The 18847-nt window shown below is 46.0% G+C and overlaps 1 protein-coding gene across 1 annotated transcript; it reads left to right on the top strand.

Moving 5' to 3' along the window:
• Positions 1–96: 96 nt before the first annotated feature.
• On the top strand, positions 97–18067 carry tiparp (TCDD-inducible poly(ADP-ribose) polymerase). Its single transcript, XM_052078250.1, has 7 exons — positions 97–552; positions 1529–2515; positions 11209–11398; positions 11682–11869; positions 13817–14122; positions 15975–16232; positions 16694–18067. The coding sequence occupies exons 2-7, from the start codon at positions 1554–1556 to the stop codon at positions 16881–16883; spliced, it is 2094 nt and encodes a 697-aa protein (XP_051934210.1). The 5' UTR covers positions 97–552; positions 1529–1553; the 3' UTR covers positions 16884–18067.
• Positions 18068–18847: the final 780 nt, after the last annotated feature.

The raw sequence follows: 18847 nt of genomic DNA, 5'->3' as shown, positions 1-18847 counted from the left end.
TAGAACACACAAGGAATTTGTCTCCGGTATAACACGCTGCACTAGTATCATCGTAAATCAGACAGATGACAGTTATTATTGCTGCAGGAATGGGTGAACGAAGGCGGCTGCCGTGCCCCGTCAACCTGCAACTTCTTCCGGCCACCACTAGACGACTCTTCTCTTGTTCTTGAAGCTCGAGCCGCGATCTCGAGTCCCACCTCCAGCAGGTTAGGAGGCGGGACCTGTCCCGGCAGAGGAGAGGCAGCATTGCACAGCACAGCAATTCCCCTCACAGCTGAGCTCCTTTCGCTGTGCTCACTGATCCAGTGATCTCTTTCCTTTGCCAAACGGCTCTCGGGCGGACACAAAGAAACGGCCGCACTTTTGATAGAGACAAAGCATGAGAGCGGCGGAGGCATCAGAGAGACACGACGAAATTTACCCGGACTACCGTTTCATCTGCGCGGATATATTGCGGAGCTCTCCAACCGTGCTCCGCCGATGTGTTCACCGGTTGTAACCTATCAAAGAGCGCCGAGATCCGAGTGGCGGGAGGACTTCATCTCACAGGTACGGGGAGTATTTTTCTTAATTTTTAGACGAAGCCACGACGTTGAAGGGACACTCTGCGTAGTGCGGTTGCTGTTTAAGGGATACAGTATAGTCACGACCTAGGCCGTGAAGAAGCCTCGCGCCAATTGAAGAAACGTTTCTTAAATGATGAGAGGAAACTAAGCTAGCAAGATGGATGAAAGCGTCTGGTGCTGTGGTGCGGCGGTCTTTTTTCCGCTGTTCCGCCGCAGTGGATAAGTGTGTGTGGGTGTGAGTGTGAGTGTGTGTGTGAGTGCGTGTGTGTGAGAGAGAGAGAGAGGGAGAGAGAGCGTGTAAGGGCGCGAGCGATGGCCGACGTGCAAAGTTGAGCGGTGGCAGCGACGTCTACCCTGCACGTAGCCGACCCGGAGCTGCGTATCGGACTCCGGTGATCAAAAATACAGCGTCCCGGGAGAGTGAGCGAGAGGAAAGAGAGAGGGACAGAGCGGTTATAGTTCTAGTATCTTGCCACGGCCTTAATTTTCCCAATTTCTTGGAGGCACAAGACCGATTTTTGTTAGGCACCCAAGAACGTTCGAATAAAAGCGCCATTATACAATTAGTACAAGATAAACGAAGCCGGCGACGGTGACTTTATCCACACCCCCTCACGCGGATTAAGTCATTTAGTTTTCGCTTCCGTTGTTGCTCGTGAATCGCTCATTTTTCCGAATTATTACTCGTACGTGCCCGACGCAGTTAGTATGACGTTATTATTCAAGTGCGATCCACTTGGTTGTTTCTTCGTGGTGTCGCAGCTGTTAAATACAGTCTAGGTTTCGTTTCAGCACATCGACGGTGCCGGCTCTCTTTCCAGGAAAGGAACGGCGAGTTTTGAGTCAGCAGCGAATAAATATTGCTTGATACGCCAAGATGACTTCACCTTGTGAAAAGGCCACGATATTCTAGGCATTACCTTTGATGACTACCCCTATCACCTCTTTCCCCCCTCCAGGACCGCCGAGGTTTAGGTGTGGAACATGGATAAAACTTTGCACATTCTACAGAAATCCACAGACGGTGTACGGACTGGGATCGCCTTGAACGTGAGCTTAAATGTGGATGAAGGGGAGGACTTCAGAGAGCACTCAATCGTGGGACTCTCGGACAAAATACCTTTGGTGAAACCTTATTTCAAAAAGAAGCAGAGGAAACTAGATGCCAAATGCCTTCACCGCGCCTTGGAGGAGCCCATCCTGACCTCTCTGCTCAGCGGCGACATATCGGGGGACGGCGTGTTTGTGCCGCGTAGTCAGGCTGGACGCACGCCGGGGAACCTTTGTGCGGCCGTCGCGGCCAAACAGAACTGCATCCGACCAGTGTGTGGCCTCAAAGACTCGCCGTCCGCCGACGGCGCCGCAGCGGGGACCGGAGATGTGGAGATGGCTGATACTACTGTGGAGCTGGAGGAAATGGAGCGCAGAGGGGAGCGACCTAAGGCAGGCCTCAAGGCTGCGGGGAGCACAGGGACAATAACGTCAGCCAGCAGGGACGTGCCTCCCGTAGTTGCCCCTCAGGCTTCTCGTCAAGAGGGAGCCATCAAAAGTAATGACTGCTCAACTCACCCGAATCCCCTCCCTGTGAAAGACTACGGTGCCCTCCAGGACAGCCACCCCCTCCTCGTGCAAGCCCAGCTGCCTGACAATCGAGTGCTTTTTCAGGACAAAAGTGAAGAGGCCTCTCTGGACTTGGTATTTGAGCTGCTCACCCAGCTTCAGTATCACACACACCAGTCGGACTCTGTGGACATTTGTGTGGATTTCCTCCAAGGACAATGCGTGTACGGCAGTGATTGCGCTCACCACCACACGGTCCTGCCCTACCACTGGCAGATCCGCAGGAGCGACACTCAGACGTGGCAAAGCATCGCAGATGAATCCCAGGAACAGCTGGAGAGACTCTACTGCAACCCAGACAATGACCAAGTCAGACTCAAGTACCAGTAAGTGTCCGTCCCACATTCGTAGTGTTTTTAAACCTTTTGTCAGATATTTTTTTTGTGATGGCTCGGGTTTTCACTCAAGAAGCCCTTTACGTTTTGTTGACAATCGACACACGCTGACAACACAAATGTTAGGAACAAAAAGTACCTAAAATCGTGTTTAATCTTAATTTTTCAGATATATACAGGGTTAGGCTGCAATGTTAAAAAGACAAAAATCTGTTATGTGAAATGATCTTTTGACAATATGAAATTGGCAATTAACAATGACAAATTAGCTTTTTGTTGTTTGCCTTTAGGCTGAGTCACTCCTGGTTCAGGGGTTGCTGCCGAGAGTTAAATGGATCACTACAGACTTGTATAATGCAGTTAGTTGTTGCTTCATGAGATACTGTCGTGTTGTAAGTGTTTCTAGAGGATTCTGTAGCGTAAATGGATCAGTGCCAATGTCATGACGACAATGGCGCCGCAGTAAGCTGATAGGCTGCTTATCGATGATAAGCAACTTCTCATTCATTGTGTTGGAAACACGACACTTGTTCCTCCTTGGTTTCACCAGCGCTGACAAACACGGGGGCTGGCATGCACACGTTGGAGTGCAATTGTCCTTCACATAAAAAAAAAGCGGGTTTTATTTCATACACGCATGTGTAAAATATAGCGTTTTATATAGCCCGTCATTATCAGTAAAAGGTTGTTTTTCTGTTGTCGTGTGCAAAGGTAATCTATCGACTCCTCACCATATGACTTCCCATCTCCCCACTGTGATATTTGTGATTCATTTCCTGTAAGTCAGCCCTGTGCTTGGCTGCAGCTCTGTCCTAAGCAGACTTTAGAGCACTCATGGCAGAGCGTGGTGAACTTCTGTGACCCCCTCGTGCGGTCACTGACACAGCCGCACTTGGCAGCTTCTATCCCTCCCTCGGTCATAGACATGCACACAATAGAGCACACACACGCACAATCACACACACCCGCTCACTCCCTCTCTCTCTCTCTCTCTTTCTCTCCGCTCGCACGCAGATGCTCACGCGAATGAGAAAAGAGAAGCTCAGTGGCTCGCAGCTCTCACACGCACACAGTTTAGCAGACAGAGATAAACCGCTCTTTCACTCTCCTCTCACACGCCCTCAAAGTTACCCGCACGCACGCACACAGACACATGCGAGCACTTGGCAAACCGCGGTGGGGTGGCATAAAGGAGCATGCCGTTTCCTGCCGAACTGTATGCAGTATACTGTATGCATGCATAGTCGCACACAATGAGACCATGCACGGTGACCTTGTTCTAAATTGGAAAAGTAGCTCTAAAAAGCAGTTTACATGAGTTTTGCCTTGTTAGTTAATATTCCTTTGTGTGCTGTATGCAACAGGAACAGTAGATATTTAGTTGGTTTCACTACACCTCCGCAATATGAGCACGGGAGGTACCGGAAATGGATATATAATAGCACAGTGGTTCTATTTCACGACTACATAAATAATCAACATGCGAATGATGTGGAAAAGCAAAAAAAGTATCTTGTTGATCCAAATGTGTCAAACGAGAAAACCACACTTGTAAATTACAAAACAATTTTGAGCCCTTTCGCCAGGGTAAGATCCACATTGCCAAGGCTTTTCACCGTGTTACCGTTCTACTCCGGGTTTGTCCACATCTACTATACCCCTTCACCAGATCACCTGGGACCAGTCATACAAAGACGGATTAGAGGATTAGAGGAGGAACTTAATGCGGCGTTTGCAATGTTAGGCAGGGTGTGCACTCAAATCAAATGATGTACTTGTAAACAGGTTTCTGTACTCTACACTGTATGGTCAATATGATTGATTAATCAATGATAATTCTTGGAAGATGCGCAGTGTCTTATTGGAATGTCAGATCCTTTGGCTTCTCTGAGTCCCCGACGGACACCGAGTGACGTGGCCGTAAACAACTGAAATGGACTATGACGCAAAATCAGGAGATTGAACATTGTTCATGTTTAGCAACATGCTGCAATGGGGGTGGGGTTGTTCCGATCAGCAAACAGTATTTTGAGGTACTGCAAATAAGTATTTTGATTGACCCTTAATTCGGAGAGTCTGAGACGGACGGGCAAACAAACCAATGCCCTGCTGTCGGCCATTCATGATGAGTAGTTGCCGAACTGCACACGCCGCCTGACAGTTCAGTCGGGTTTGACCGCGTCGGTCAGTACGCCGTGGGCCAAAAGAGCTTCTTCTGTTCAAGAATGTAGCGCTTCATCATATGTACCCCAGGCACAACTTGAAGCCACTGTGTACCTTTGACTGGAATGACCACATGCAGATTCAGCTCTGCCTGTATGCACGACATTGCATTTATATCAAGAGTTGTTGACGTCAACCGAAGCTCTATGCAAAGTGCTCTTCAAACAGGATATGCACCTGGTGATGTCAAACCAAATTGGGCTGTGAGTGTCTTCCGCCCTCACACAGCCAGACAGGCTCAGCTGGCTCCCGTGACAGAAACTGCACATGCCACAAAGGCAAATAAAATGTCCTCTTTTATCATTCGCAATCATCGCTCATCTTTTCTTATGCTGCCTGACCTCGATGTGCACATCATCGGTAATACACGTTGAACAACAGAAGCAGCGTGCAATGCGATTAAAAAAAATAGTTGTTTTAAATGATCAAATTAATCGATAACATCAATTAATCGCCAAGATGAGTGACTTTTTTTTTTATCTGGATAGCTGCTTCAATCCGAGTGTCTTACTGAGCATATTCTTGCGACCCATCGGACTAGCTTAGCAGATGTCTTCATGAATGTAGCTCAGATCATGTTTTGCAGATATACTTAGCTGCCTATCACACGCCATTTCGCCTCAGTCGCTTAAAGCTCAATTAGTCACTAATTATCCACACAATTGACAAAGTTATTCATGTTTAACTGTTAAATTGACAATCAGTCAATTATTTTGCCCATCCCTGGTAGGAGAGTGCAAGTGACTCTAGTTGTCCTTAAAAGTGCATCGACATTCTTGCCGACAGGGACGTGGCACGCCAAAAGGCCTAAAAAGAAGCCAATTAGGAGCATAACAATGTAAAGTCAACGTGTACGTGATTAAAATATGATATATATATTTTTTAATTGCTCTTTCCATATCGTCTTAAAAACACACAGTGGCTTTGACAAGCAGCGGTTGAATGAACATACCTGACTCAAGTAAAAACCCTGACGAGTCTAAACACCGCATTCTGATGAATATTACGCTTGTGCAATGTGCAACAAAATCCACCTGTTTTTCCATCTCAGGGGGTGGCCATTTTGACACTTGTTATCGACTGAAAATGACATCAGGGTGCTGAAGGGCTTAGCTTGCGATTGTCACGTGACCAAATCCAGAGAAGGTTAAACTGTGATTGCTGGTCACTTGAGCGCTCAGGCGCTGTTGTATTCAACACGTAGTGGGTCGCTCCATTTTTTTTAAATGTTGTATTTCATTTTATTTTTTTTAAACCCATAAAAGTTCTGGTCTACTCACCAATGGTGCTGTCAAAGCCTTTTGTGCTGCGCTAGCCTGCCGCCGCATCTCTTTGATGTTGTTCTATAGAGGCTCAATCTGACCGGTCTATTCATGAGAGCATGCACATACCCAGGCACAGGGTGATCACTACGGTTACCTGAGTCAAATGGTACAATCAACAGTTAACCCGAGAGCACCCGCCGACTTAACAAGATTGACCATCATTACACCCTTGACATGTTTTGTCATCTGTTATGTAGATCCAGCTCTTTGCGTTTCTGATTTTTATTATTTCGCCTCAACTCAACTGTATTTATAGAGCACTTAAAAACAACCACCGCTGTATACAAAGTGCTGTACGTGGAGCAAATATCATACATACAATAAAACAATAAATTGATAATGAAGACAAGGAGAAAACAGTCAAACTTAAATCAAGTCTGAGTCATGCTGAGTCAAAAGCCAGAGAATACAAATGACTTTTGAGACAAGATTTAAAGATTGTAAGTGTGAGTTCGGTGCGACACTATTCCCATGTGTGAATTATCCACAGCACAGGTAAATCCCGTCCATATGATGAACAGGAATGCTTATTCCGCCTGAGTCATGAAGTCAGCGCTGAGCGGGAATGCTGCCGTCATCATTTCTAGATAGACAAGTTCCACTGCAGTAATCCGCAACGGTCCAGTTGTTGGTTAACTGCTCCATACTGCTGAACACGAGTTTTTATATGCAAGAAAAGGGTGTCAGTACTTTCTGTTATTCAACCCACGATTACAACGCGCTATGCGGTGTTAGATTTAGAAAACAGAATGTCTCAAGCCCATTTCCTCTTCATATGTGTGTGTAATCGTGGCATGTTTTCGGGGCTTGAAAGACAGCCTGCAAATTCTTGCATGACCTTGTGACAAAGCGCGCCTATGTGTGGGTGTATGTCTGTGTGTGTGTGGTTGCGAGCATGTGTTTGTGAATGAATAAATGAGAGCTCACGATAGGGCTCTTTTGTTAGCCAGGTGATAAAAGTGTCATTAACTGACATTAAGGGTCACAGAGGACTCAGGGCAAAGTGACCTGACATCACGCTGTGTGTGTGCGTGTGTGTGTGTGCGTGTGCGTGCGTGCACATACTTGCATTCCATGAATCAGCAGGGTGAGGTCAGGTGTTGCTCTGCCTCTTTGTTAGTCACGAATAGGGATGGTTATTCAAATGAATATCCTTGGTGGATGTTCAAAAGGTAGATTTCCATAACAATTCTTTGTTAATGTTCTTAAACTATACTATTTCGAATTGTTGTCAAAGCCACAGAACACAATAGTTTGAATTGGTGTTGCAGTTTCCTCTGCAGCGTGTTTAGGTAGTTGACCACCTACCCAATTACAAACCATCAACTTACTTTATTCGGATTAGAGAAAGTGTGAAGGAATTCTTCAGAATGTTCTATGAATCAAAAGAGTCCATATGAACAAAATTTCTCGTGAAAAAAAAAATCTGTGAAGACTTTGGTCATGCTCATCCCACGCATCTTTCATGCCCCGTTCATTTGTGATCCTGAAAGGGTTGTCTGAGATGTCTGTCTATGTTTTCATGATCAACCTTTGTAATGGTCTCAGTTTCAACATGTGGAGGGTCTCTCTTTCTCTCTCCTGGCAGCATCTGAAGTTGATTACGTTCTCCAATGCACCCTGAATCTGTCACATTTTGTACTTTGAGCATTTTGTACACGCATGCAGTAATAAGCGAAAATCGACTACAATGGAACTTGCAAGTTTACTGTGATCCTCACTACGTTCATAAAAACGTGTCCCCCCCAAAATGGAACGACAACTGAAACCAATCAAAATCCACATGAAAATGTCACAGGTTGTCATTGTCCAACATATTGTTGACACTCAGGTGGTGTTTATTTACACAATTCTCTCAGTAAAATATTGAAAACATATACCTTAGGCAGAGGTTATAAAAATGTGTCCTTTTCGAAATGGAGCTCCAACAAATTCAAAACCATGACATCAGTCTCGCTATGTGAGTGTGTGTGTGTGTGTTTTGTGTATTCTTGTCTGAAAGGAGCTTTCGTCAACAGATCTTATCGATGAGGTATATTTATCGAGGCATAACTGGATGAGGCTAGCATGTGTGTACACGAACCTGTCTAAAGAATGTATGCGAGTGAGCCCTCTGTTTCTTTTTTTTTTTCACACTCGTATGACTGATGCTGGTATGCACGTCCTTGTGTGTGTGTGTTTGCGTGTCTGCGTGTGTGTGTGTCGAGCCGTGAGAAACTTTTGAAGGCATGTAGTATGTGTGCGTGTAGGAACCGGGGAACGGTGGGGGGGGGGGGGGGTGATTATTAACAGCCTTTTTTCCAATGCTGTGAGTTTTCTTAACTGTTTTTTTTTTAAACACTGGGTGAAAGGCTTGTTGTTTTCCCAGCAACAGTGTCGCCTCGCCCTTCGCAATGAGCTGTGAACGTTCAGCTGCTTTGTACTGAGCAGGTTTGTCTGTTTTTTTTTTTTTCTCTCTCCGTGGCCTGCCTCCACACCTTAAGCACACCTCGGTTCAAGTCAGCAGATGTATTCATTTTATTCTTTACACATGTAACGTACCAAGTTGACCTTGCCAGAGCGAGCGCCAAAAAACGTCTCTATTCCCAACTTTTGATTAGCCTCCGTGTCCAAAGCACCCCCGTTTGAGTGCACTTAATTTAACTGGCGGAATTTTATTTTTGGAACATTACAAACCCAGTCGGGGAGCAAGGGAGGGCAGAGCTCTGTGAAAATGTCTGTGAAAATCACTGGCTGTCCCGTCTGCTGTCCAAATATTTTTCTGTTCGGGCCACACGGTGGGAGACACAATGGGTGGGTGGGGAGGATGCCTGTAAATGACACAAAAGTGCACTTTGTATACTGATAATAACCGTTTAAAATGTGCTTGCTCAACAGAATATACTGAACATGCCCAAACAGCCGTTGTGTGTATGTGTAAAGAGGGGGTTGTGTGTATGTATGTCGATGGGGTGGGGCTGGGGAGGGGGGGGGGGCGTGCAGCTGCATCCGGAGGGCTTCCATCCAAAACAAAAGGAAAGAAGCAGTCCATCAAAGCATCGAAAACAATGAAGAATGTACTTTTATCTGAATCCACGTGCATGCGCTGTACATTTTCTCAAATTTCTCTTTGATCCTCCTGGATCCTTCCTCTTCCTCTCTCGCAGGTCCGCAATTGCAGTTACAATTCAACTTTCGATGTCACCATCAAACATCACGAAATGACTGGAAATGGCCCAAAGTTTTGCGTGAAGTACATTCTCTGAAGTACGTTCTCGGAACAGTTCCAACGGTTCAGTCTGCATATGTTAAGCCTATTTATTTCAGTTTTACTTCCTCTTACAAACGCTCATTCGGTCACGCGATAACTAAGTAGAAACAGACCGCGACTATATATGCAGTACATCCAGTTGATCTCAAAGTGTGCTCAGGCATGACTCGGCACCTTGTTTTGTGCAGTGGAGGTAAAGGTGCAGCTTAATCACTTATTGACGATTATGGTTGAGAGCTCATGAAAAACTCCCAATTGTCCCTGCTCAAGACGTTATAAATATTCCAAATAGTTTTTGATGCAGAAATATGATTGGAATTTGTGTTTTCCTATGTCTCCTGCGAAGTTGACCTGTTCTGCTGAGTGAGGGAGTTGGTTGCCCATGTACCAGATTTAGCAGGAGTGTGTGAAAGCAGCAGTTTTGAAGTAAGCCGCCCGGGCACGGTGGCGATGCAGTGAATTTGCACATGAATGGAGAAGCTGTGTTGCGCCATTGTTAGCAACTGTTTGCAAAAAGTGCTGGTTTATCTGGTTTTAGTTAAAAGGTGGCATTACACAAACGGGCTGGCCCCCTTTATTTCTCAACTTCCGCACAATTGGATTCGATTTCATCCTTTGAATGCTTCCAGACAATCTTTACTTTTAAGCCACTTCCCAACGCACAGACATCACTAACTTAGTTTCCCCAGGAAGCACAATCAATCGGCCAATGAGTTAACCTTTAGCGTGCATGTTTTGTTTATTTTACCTGAATGAGTATATACAGTATTTGGCAATATTTTGTGCGCGTGTGCGCGCGCACGATCATCCGTCTCACCACTGTCTGCGGCCTAGCGTGCCAATATATGGTGCCCGTATTTATGCAAGTGTTATGTCTGACCCAGAAACACTATTTGCCAGAGGCCATATGGCAGACCAATGTAGATAGACTGTCAACCCCCCGCAACACACACACACACACACACTATGAGGTGATGACCCAGCGAGCTTAAGAGAGGTCATGAACAAGCTACATTATTTTGTCCAATAGCCAGGATGCTAATGCGAGTGTGTATATAAGAGCAATGGTGCTACCAAACTGCAAATCGTGTTTGTTTGTCAGTCCACAAACGATGCTGTCGCCAATTAAGCGACAGTGTATCATATCGAGACGTTAGATGGTGCTTGCTGAGCTTGACAAAATAAAATGTTTGACTCAATGCAGACATATAGACAGAGAGAGAGAGAGAGAAGATGAACTTTTGTCGAACATGTTCAAATTGAGCAAATTTGGAAATTGCTTAACAGGATCAAATTAGTGTTTGTTAAAACGGATTTACAGCGCTTTGGAAAATAGCTCTGGAAATATGTATCAATTCAAAATGTGCTCTTGTGTTGACATGAAAAATAACTGACTATTCCTTACTAAGTAATGACATCCTGGTATGCTAGCTTTAGCTGAATCAGTACTCTGTAGATGCGTGTGTCATTGGACATGAGGGAAAAGCCGAAAGTCACTTCTTCATTGTAAAAAGACTCAAATCACAACATTGCAAATGGTGAAATGTCGAGTAAAGAGTTTTGGTGCATTGTTTTGTATTCCTTTTCTGGGTTTAAATGCAGCTTCACCATAAGCCTTTTGATCACATACAGCATCATTACAAAGTGTGTAGATTTCATGTTTCCATGACGACTTTCACGTGTTTCCACTTGTTCGTCGCCAAGTGATGTAAAAATTGTGTTTGTCCAGACGGGCTCATTGGCTGAGTAATTAGGTCAGGTCATATTGGTTAATATGCCTGCTTCATGAACATTGACCAGGTTACAAGAGAGGCTCATATCCCGTGACTACAAATGACCGAGATTTTATTTTCAATAACATCTTCATTTACCACTGCGTGTTTCAGGGGATCGGTGTTTTCCCTGGACTTTGGAGCCATGCGGGTTTGTGACCTGAAGTTTGATCGTGTCCGCCGGCTGTCCACTCCCCCCAATCCTCTCGCCATGCCTGTGACGAACCCAAACCCCACCTCTAGCTGTCACACGGTGTGGAAGTACTACTGCAGAGACAACTTTGGCTGGAGGGAATACTCCGAGGTGAGGCGCGCTCATGACCTCCAGTCCAGACACATTAACCCTACCTCGATCAATCAGTTAGCCAGCAGCTGGGGCGGGATCAATACGGGCTCATCTGAATACACGACAGTGACACTTAACAATTGTAACACAGCTGTCATAACACATTTGCATTTTTTCCCAACCAAATCATCAACCTCTTATGTGCCCCCTTCCCTCTATTGACTGTAAAAAAACCCCAAAAAGCATCTTAATGATCTTCTTTCCGTGTCCATCGCTTCCCCCTTCCACTTCTCTCCAATAGCCTGTGGTGAAGCTAATAGAAAAGGCCACTCTGAGGGGTCTCAAGGAGGTGCGATTCATTACGCTCCAGAACCAGTACATCCTAAACATCAGGGAGGGCTTCCAGCAGAATGCCATGTTTGGCTTCAGGCGTCAGATCAAGAAGCGGCCCATGTTCATGTCCTCGGTGATGCTTGCCCCTCATCTAGAGTAAGTAAAATATTTCACTTGATATGAAATATCCCTGAGCTGTATTTACTATCCAGGCAACAAATGTGTCACAGACACCAAGGCCAAATCAGGTTCGAGACTCAAAGCATGCCTGCGGTGGTATTTCCATTCAACCATTTCAAATGTGCATTCCGGATGAATGCATGTTGAGAATCAGTTGTTGAACAACGTGAAATTTATAAAGTTGAACTCGGAAAGGTGGAAACGCGAGGGTCACTGGACAATGCGTGGTGCACATTGATGAACGGTAGTCCATGTAAATGTGATGTCATGATATTGACAGCATAGCGAGTGACGAGTGGTTGATTCTTGGTTGGCTTGGCTTTGATCCGGTCACTAAAACGGCAAAGTGCAGAAGCAAAGTGTCCTCTGAGTGCACTGGCGGAAAAGGGCTCTGTGAGACAGAAACGGACAAGAACCTAAACCAATTTTTTCCTGCAGAAAAACAGGAAACCAAGGATGGAAACAAGCGGCTTTGAGAGATCCCACTTCTCCCCGTGGCCATTTTCTCGAGTAGTGGGATGATTCGCACCCCTCGCCGCAGTGATAGTCCAGAAGAATGTGATACCAGATTCAAAACAAGTGTCATCTCACCTCATTTGCAGAGTTTTTCACGTCCTCGGCAGAGGGCCAGTCATCTGCTCTCATCCCACACTGAGCGAATTAGAACGAGCTGTTCGTACAGGACCTGGCAGCTATGAAAAGGAAAAAATGTAGGAGTGTCGGAGATGGAGGAAAGAAGATGAGATGGTGGGTGCAGGGGACACAGAGAGACAGTGAGTGAGAAAGAGAGAAAGCGAGGCGCACGGCCAAGAAAGTGAAAGATGGAGGGCGCTAAATGCCTTCCAGACCAGTTGAATGGAGTGTGAAACGTGACTGCGATCTGGAATTTGGAACGGGGGATTTTGTTCTCAACAGTTTCCAGTGAATCCAGCGTCCCAAGTTTTTCGTGTCCAAAACAAGTGCGCGCGCCCGCGCGTGCGTTAGCAACAACCAGCCAGAAGCTTAAAAGTTGAGGTTGTTTATTTGAGTGACGCCGTCGCTCCTTTTCAATCCGCTGGTCCCTTGTTACTGTTTCATTTCTCAATTGTTTAGCGTCAATGCTTCAAAGCCCCCGCGGGGATCCAGATGTCGTCGGTCGCGCGAGATCGACACCAGACAGACAGGATGAGAAAAACTGTCAGTGTGACTTGGAGTCAAACTGATCAAAAATCTCTTGACAACACACCGCGGCTCACGTTCTTGTGGCTCATGGCACCGGCTTCATTTACAGCGGGAGAGTGCGAAGTTGACAGACAAACCGCTGTTCGTGCCCCACATGACAGACAAAAGTGGCTTTTCCTGACACAATGACCGCTGCGCAATCTGCACTTCATTTGTCTCTCGCTCTCGTGTCTGCTGTTTGGCTTTCTCAGCTCCGTTACAAAACTGGCGTCGTCGTTGACGGCGCCGGAGGGATATTGTGGAAGACCGAGCGTGGTCGTTTGAATAAACAGCATTTTGACAACAGTGAAGCTCAGACTGGGAAGATAACAACAGTGGGGAGACAAAGGGGAGGCTCAGCCCCCGAGAGAGGGTGGAAAAAAAAAGTCCTGGAGCCGTGCCGGCCCAAAATAAAAAGTATGAAGATATGTACGGGAAAACCAAACTGCAAACTCCACATGGGAATGTCGGCGCTGAGATTTGTTGGCTTGGCGCGTTAACCGCTAGTCCACAGTTTTGACACAGCATTCATTACAACTAAAATATTTCATGGCTGGTTTTAGATTCCCTTTTCTAATCTTTTGATCACTGTCAACGCACAAATGGAAGGTGATGAAATGTATAATGCAGACCAAATCTATTTTGCCTTCACTACCTGCCGCAAATGAGTTGAGTCTGAGCGAGAATGTAATTGGGTAAAACACTTCCGTCTCTTCTGTCCAGGACTTTGGGTGGCATCGCTTCGTCTCCGCTGTCTAGTTCTTCCTCCTCCCTGTCGTCCGCCTCATCAATGGATGTCACGGCGTCGCATCCGCTCTCCCCGACCAGCACCAACCCGCCGAGCCTTTTCCCAGAGACCTGGTTGCCCATGGCAGTGAGCCAAGACTTTCTGCAGGTGCCCGTGTCCCGTGACGATCGCAGCTACAGGACCGTGTACAGCTTGTTCCACAAAACGGTGGCGGAGACCAAGTTCAGGATCATTAAGATACTCCGGGTACAAAATCCTTTCCTCTGGGAGAAGTACAAAAGGTGAGCGGTGCGTTTCTTCAACAAGTCTTTCCACGCAGTCATGCCGATCTATTTTAGCAACTTGTTACAGAATTCATTCATTCATTCATTCATCTTCCGAGCCGCTTGATCCTCACTAGGGTCGCGGGTTGTGCTGGAGCCTATCCCAGCTGTCTTCGGGCAGTAGGCGGGGGACACCCTGAATCGGTTGCCAGCCAATCGCAGGGCACACAGAGACGAACAACCATTTGCGCTCAATACCACATCTAAGGACAATTTAGAGTGTTCAATCAGCCTGCCACGCATGTTTTTGGAATGTGGGAGGAAACCGGAGCACCCGGAGAAAACCCACGCAGGCCCGGGGAGAACATGCAAACTCCACACAGAGAGGCCGGAGCTGGAATCGAACCCGGTACCTCTGCACTGTGAAGCCGACGTGCTAACCACTGGACTACCGGGCCGCCCTTGTTACAGAATGAAAGACTGAAATAAATGTTTCACTCCTGAACTCTATTTTTCCCCAAAAATTCCACAAGAAAAAAGACAATATGACATGGATTTGCAGATTTTATTTTTTATTGTGTTGCCAAAGTAGTGTTTTGTCAACCCTTTTGGTGAATTTATTTGCAACATACTTCAGTGTTTTATGCATTGTGCATTGTATTAGAGAGGTGTTAGTTGAAGAAAGTATCGAAAACGCTGCGACGAGATACAAGCAGAAAAAGATGCTCTGTCATTGGCATGTCTGCAAATCCAGCCGCGTTGCTTTTAACTCCCTTTTTATTTATTTTTTTGCCGTGACCAGAAAAATAAAACGCGTCAACCCCCTGGTTGATTGTTGCCGTTGCTGAGTATGTGATCATTTCACACTCAGCCGGCTTTGCACAGAGACGTGATTACACAGGGCGGAATGTGAAACACTGCGAAGGGGAAGAGGAAGAAAGGATAAATGAAACTAGCGCCGGTGGAGCTTCGTGAGAGCGAGCTGGCGTTTGTGTGCGAATGAAGCGGATGGGGTGATGTTTGGGTGATTGTGATGTTCCGTTTGTGAGCACAGTGGGCAAGCCACTGCGGTCGGAGCAGGGCGGGTCCTATCAGCGGTGACACACTTACACAGACTGGTACCGCAAGCGTTTCACAATGACTGGCGTTGTGTCATTCTAAGAGTGAGGCCCCATTCTGGTCATCACTTGATTACGCCCCCCGCTCCCCACACACTCTTGTTTTGACACAGGAATCCTTCATGGTGTGTTTGTGTGTGTGTAATTGCATGCGCGTGTAAGTGCATGCATACTGTGCCATGCAATTTGTTGGTTAAAAAAAAAGTGAAGGGTGTGTGTTTGGAATATGTTCAGTGGCTGTCTGTGTCAAGTCACAAGCGGCAGGATCACGGGAGGTGATGCCAGGGTCACCACCGAGTTGGCTTTGGCCTGCGTATGCCTGATTGATCCGCTCACAAAACGAGTCGTGTGCGTGTTGCTCAAGAAACGGATTAGCCCTGGTGTTCTTACTGGTTTTTGCGCAAACAAGGTTGTTCAAGTTTTAGTTTTAGTTTTAGTTTTTTAATTTATCACCTGCGTTTGTGCATCGTAGATTTTTTTTTCATACTTTTTTAGTGGGACAGCATTGAGGTGCATATGGTTAGCATATTTACCTCACAGTCAAAGTGTCTTGATTTGACTCTCGCCGCAGCCATTCGCTTCCCGGAACATGTATTTAGAAGACTACGTTTTCCAAAGGTGTGAATTTGAGTGGAAAATGTTGTCTCTGTGTGGTTTGCGATTGACGAGCATTACACACTCTCAAGTGCTGATATGCATACAAAATGAACACATCTGAATGTGGGACTGAGCCTCTTTGTCCAATTCCACAGGAAGAAGGAGTACATGTCCAGGCGGCTGTCCGAAATGGACCGGCTGCTGAGCGAGCGTCATCTCTTCCACGGCACCTCGGCGGACGTTGTGGAGGGCATCTGCAAGCACAACTTTGACCCGAGGGTCTGTGGCAAACATGCCACCATGTTCGGCCAGGGCTCCTACTTTGCCCGGAAGGCCGTCTACTCGCACAACTTCTCCAAGCGCTCGCCCAAAGGAGTCCACTGCATGTTCCTGGCCAAAGTGCTCACTGGCAGGTGTGTGGAAATTGAGCAACTTTTGACAGACTCAGCACCACAAAGTCAAGTCATCCAAGACAAGTCCACTGACGTTCACGCTCATGCTTTCAAAGTGCGTTGCGGTAAATGTCCTCGATGTACAATGTATTTTATTCATAACCCAAGAGAGCTGTGCAAAGGTGTATGGTTTATGGCTCTTTAGACCTGCACAAACAAAGTGGCGGCATCACGTAGGCTCATCTCATATACGTTCACCACACAAGGTTCATGCTCTGATGTGAAGCCACGTGCTCCTACGCTTATATTATTCAAGCTTTCTTAAGCACACAAAAGAGCAGCAGTCTTGTCATCATTAAATTTAGATCATCTTCTTCTCGATGCTGAATTATTCCGTAACCCTCCAGACGGGCGTTTGTCTGAAAACCACATCATGCTCTTAATTGTCGCCATGTACTCAACCCGGCCTCGTCTCTGTGCAGGTTTACTGTAGGAAATCCTTCAATGCGACGACCTCCGCCCATCAACCCCCGCGACGCCTCTAGTGACCTGTATGACTCCTGTGTGGACAACTGGGTGGACCCTCAGATCTACGTCATCTTCAACGACGACCAGAGCTACCCATACTTTATCATTCATTACGAGGAGGTACCCAGCATGGTAGCCCTCTGAGCACACTTTCTTTTTGGCTGCTCTGGTGGTTGGCCTCCCCTAACTCCAACAAGCATCCGAAGAGACGCTCGCAAACAAAGCTGTCAACTGGATTCAACCTGACTGGGTTTTTCCGTCAAGAACCACAGACAAGTCGAGACCGTACTCAACTGGACACAAGTGGACTGTCGAGGGACAAAAATCAATGTCACTCCCTCAGTACGTTCACATACGCTAGACAACACGCCAACGACTGTATTACTTAATACCCGTAAACATTGAATTGGATTTGATTTTGGATTGAAAACTCCTTGTGACGGGTAGAAGCGTGCAGTACAGTACAGTACATGGAGAGTAGAACCTACTACTTGATGAATGTGTGCATGTAAACGTACTGAGAATTCAGTCGGGGATGACGGCTTGCAACAGTCGTGCTTGGCTGGAGTCGTAAACCGTGTTAACTAGAACATTCAAGAAAATCTAATGATATCGCCCTTACCTTTTAGTAAGTAGTAGACAGTTGGCATCGTTGAGTTTTGTATTTCAAGGACGCAACAACCAACCAACAGAGGCAAACTCGGACCACCCCATTCATTAAAAACAACACCAAAAAAAAAAGCAAAAACAAAATACAAAAAAACCTTGTGTGTTATCCCTGCTGCTGGCCTGTATGTTTTTCAAGCTCCAAGTCGACGTGTTGCGTGTTTCTATTTAGTGGACTTAAATCTCTGGGCCTCTTGAACCAGTCAATGGACGGAAGTGTTGAGTAAAACTTTTTCCTAATGGACATCTACGTACTGTAAGCCTTCACATGGAGGACTCGTACAAAGTTACAACTGTTCCTGGTTGGCGTGCGTTGCTGCATTGGCGCCCACTGCTTTATTTTCCGCAAGGGGGGTGTATAGTTTTCATCCTGACGCTGCAGCTCTCGCCTTCTCTCTCTCTCTCTCTCTCTCTCGCTCTCTCTAGCTCTTTCTCTCGCTCTCTCTCTCTCTCTCTCTCTCTCTCTCTCTCTAGCTCTCTCCCCCTCCCTCTCTCACTCTGTCTTTCTGACTGCTCATGTTCAGACTGTAGACAAGTTTGATTGAGACAAACTGTAAAAACATTATTTGTTTATATTTGAACTTGTGTGCCTTTTGTTCATAAAAATGTTTATTTATGTTAGTTTAATGTAACATTGATTGAATAAAAAAACGGAAAACAAATATGCAGTAATGTGGTTTATTCTCATATTTGGCATGTTAGCGTTGGGACTTCCAGCACTTTTTTTTGCAGATATTCCACTAAACGTACAGTGTTGGACACATATAGGCCACCTGCTATAAATAACCAGCATCCTGAAGTTCTTGATTATGCAATATCACTCTCTTGGTTTCACCATCAAAAGAAATTGATCATTCCAAACTTAATTCAACTTTTGAGGTAAGTCTGTATCTAGACTAGTGCCGCAGGTTTGCCAGTGTGTGTACACTAGGAATGTGACACTATCTCGTTCTGTTGTTACATCACGATGTTTTTTTTTCTTCCGATCGATTATCGATATGCCTCAGCCAAATATCGATCTTGTAAATTAATACAAGGCCGCTATAAAGGCTCCTTCATTGTGCTTAGTGAGCAATTACTTGGCGGTCCACTAGGGGCGCGCCTCACAGGAGCGGTGGGGAAGTGGGAGGAAATTGATAGGCGAGGAAGACAAGCAATGGGAGAGTACGCCGGTGAAGCAAGTGAAGGGAAGTTAAAAGATGCGCCGTCATCACATCACACAAGTCAAAGCTGTGGCTGCATTTTGGATTTTACAGTCGTACGGATGGAACAAAGGCAAGGGAAGGCAAATCAACAGCAAAGACATAAAAGACCCTGCAACAAGAACAACTGTTGGCGGCCATTGATTTCCGCACACACGTGCGTAAATAAGATACGATTTGTAAACAACCAGAATTTTATTTTCTTCTTTTTTCCCCAGTACATTAGAACAACACGTACAG

The sequence above is a fragment of the Hippocampus zosterae genome, chromosome 10 (assembly GCF_025434085.1).
Source record: "Hippocampus zosterae strain Florida chromosome 10, ASM2543408v3, whole genome shotgun sequence".
Lineage (NCBI taxonomy): Eukaryota > Metazoa > Chordata > Actinopteri > Syngnathiformes > Syngnathidae > Hippocampus > Hippocampus zosterae.
This window is presented reverse-complemented; position numbering and strand designations above follow the sequence as displayed.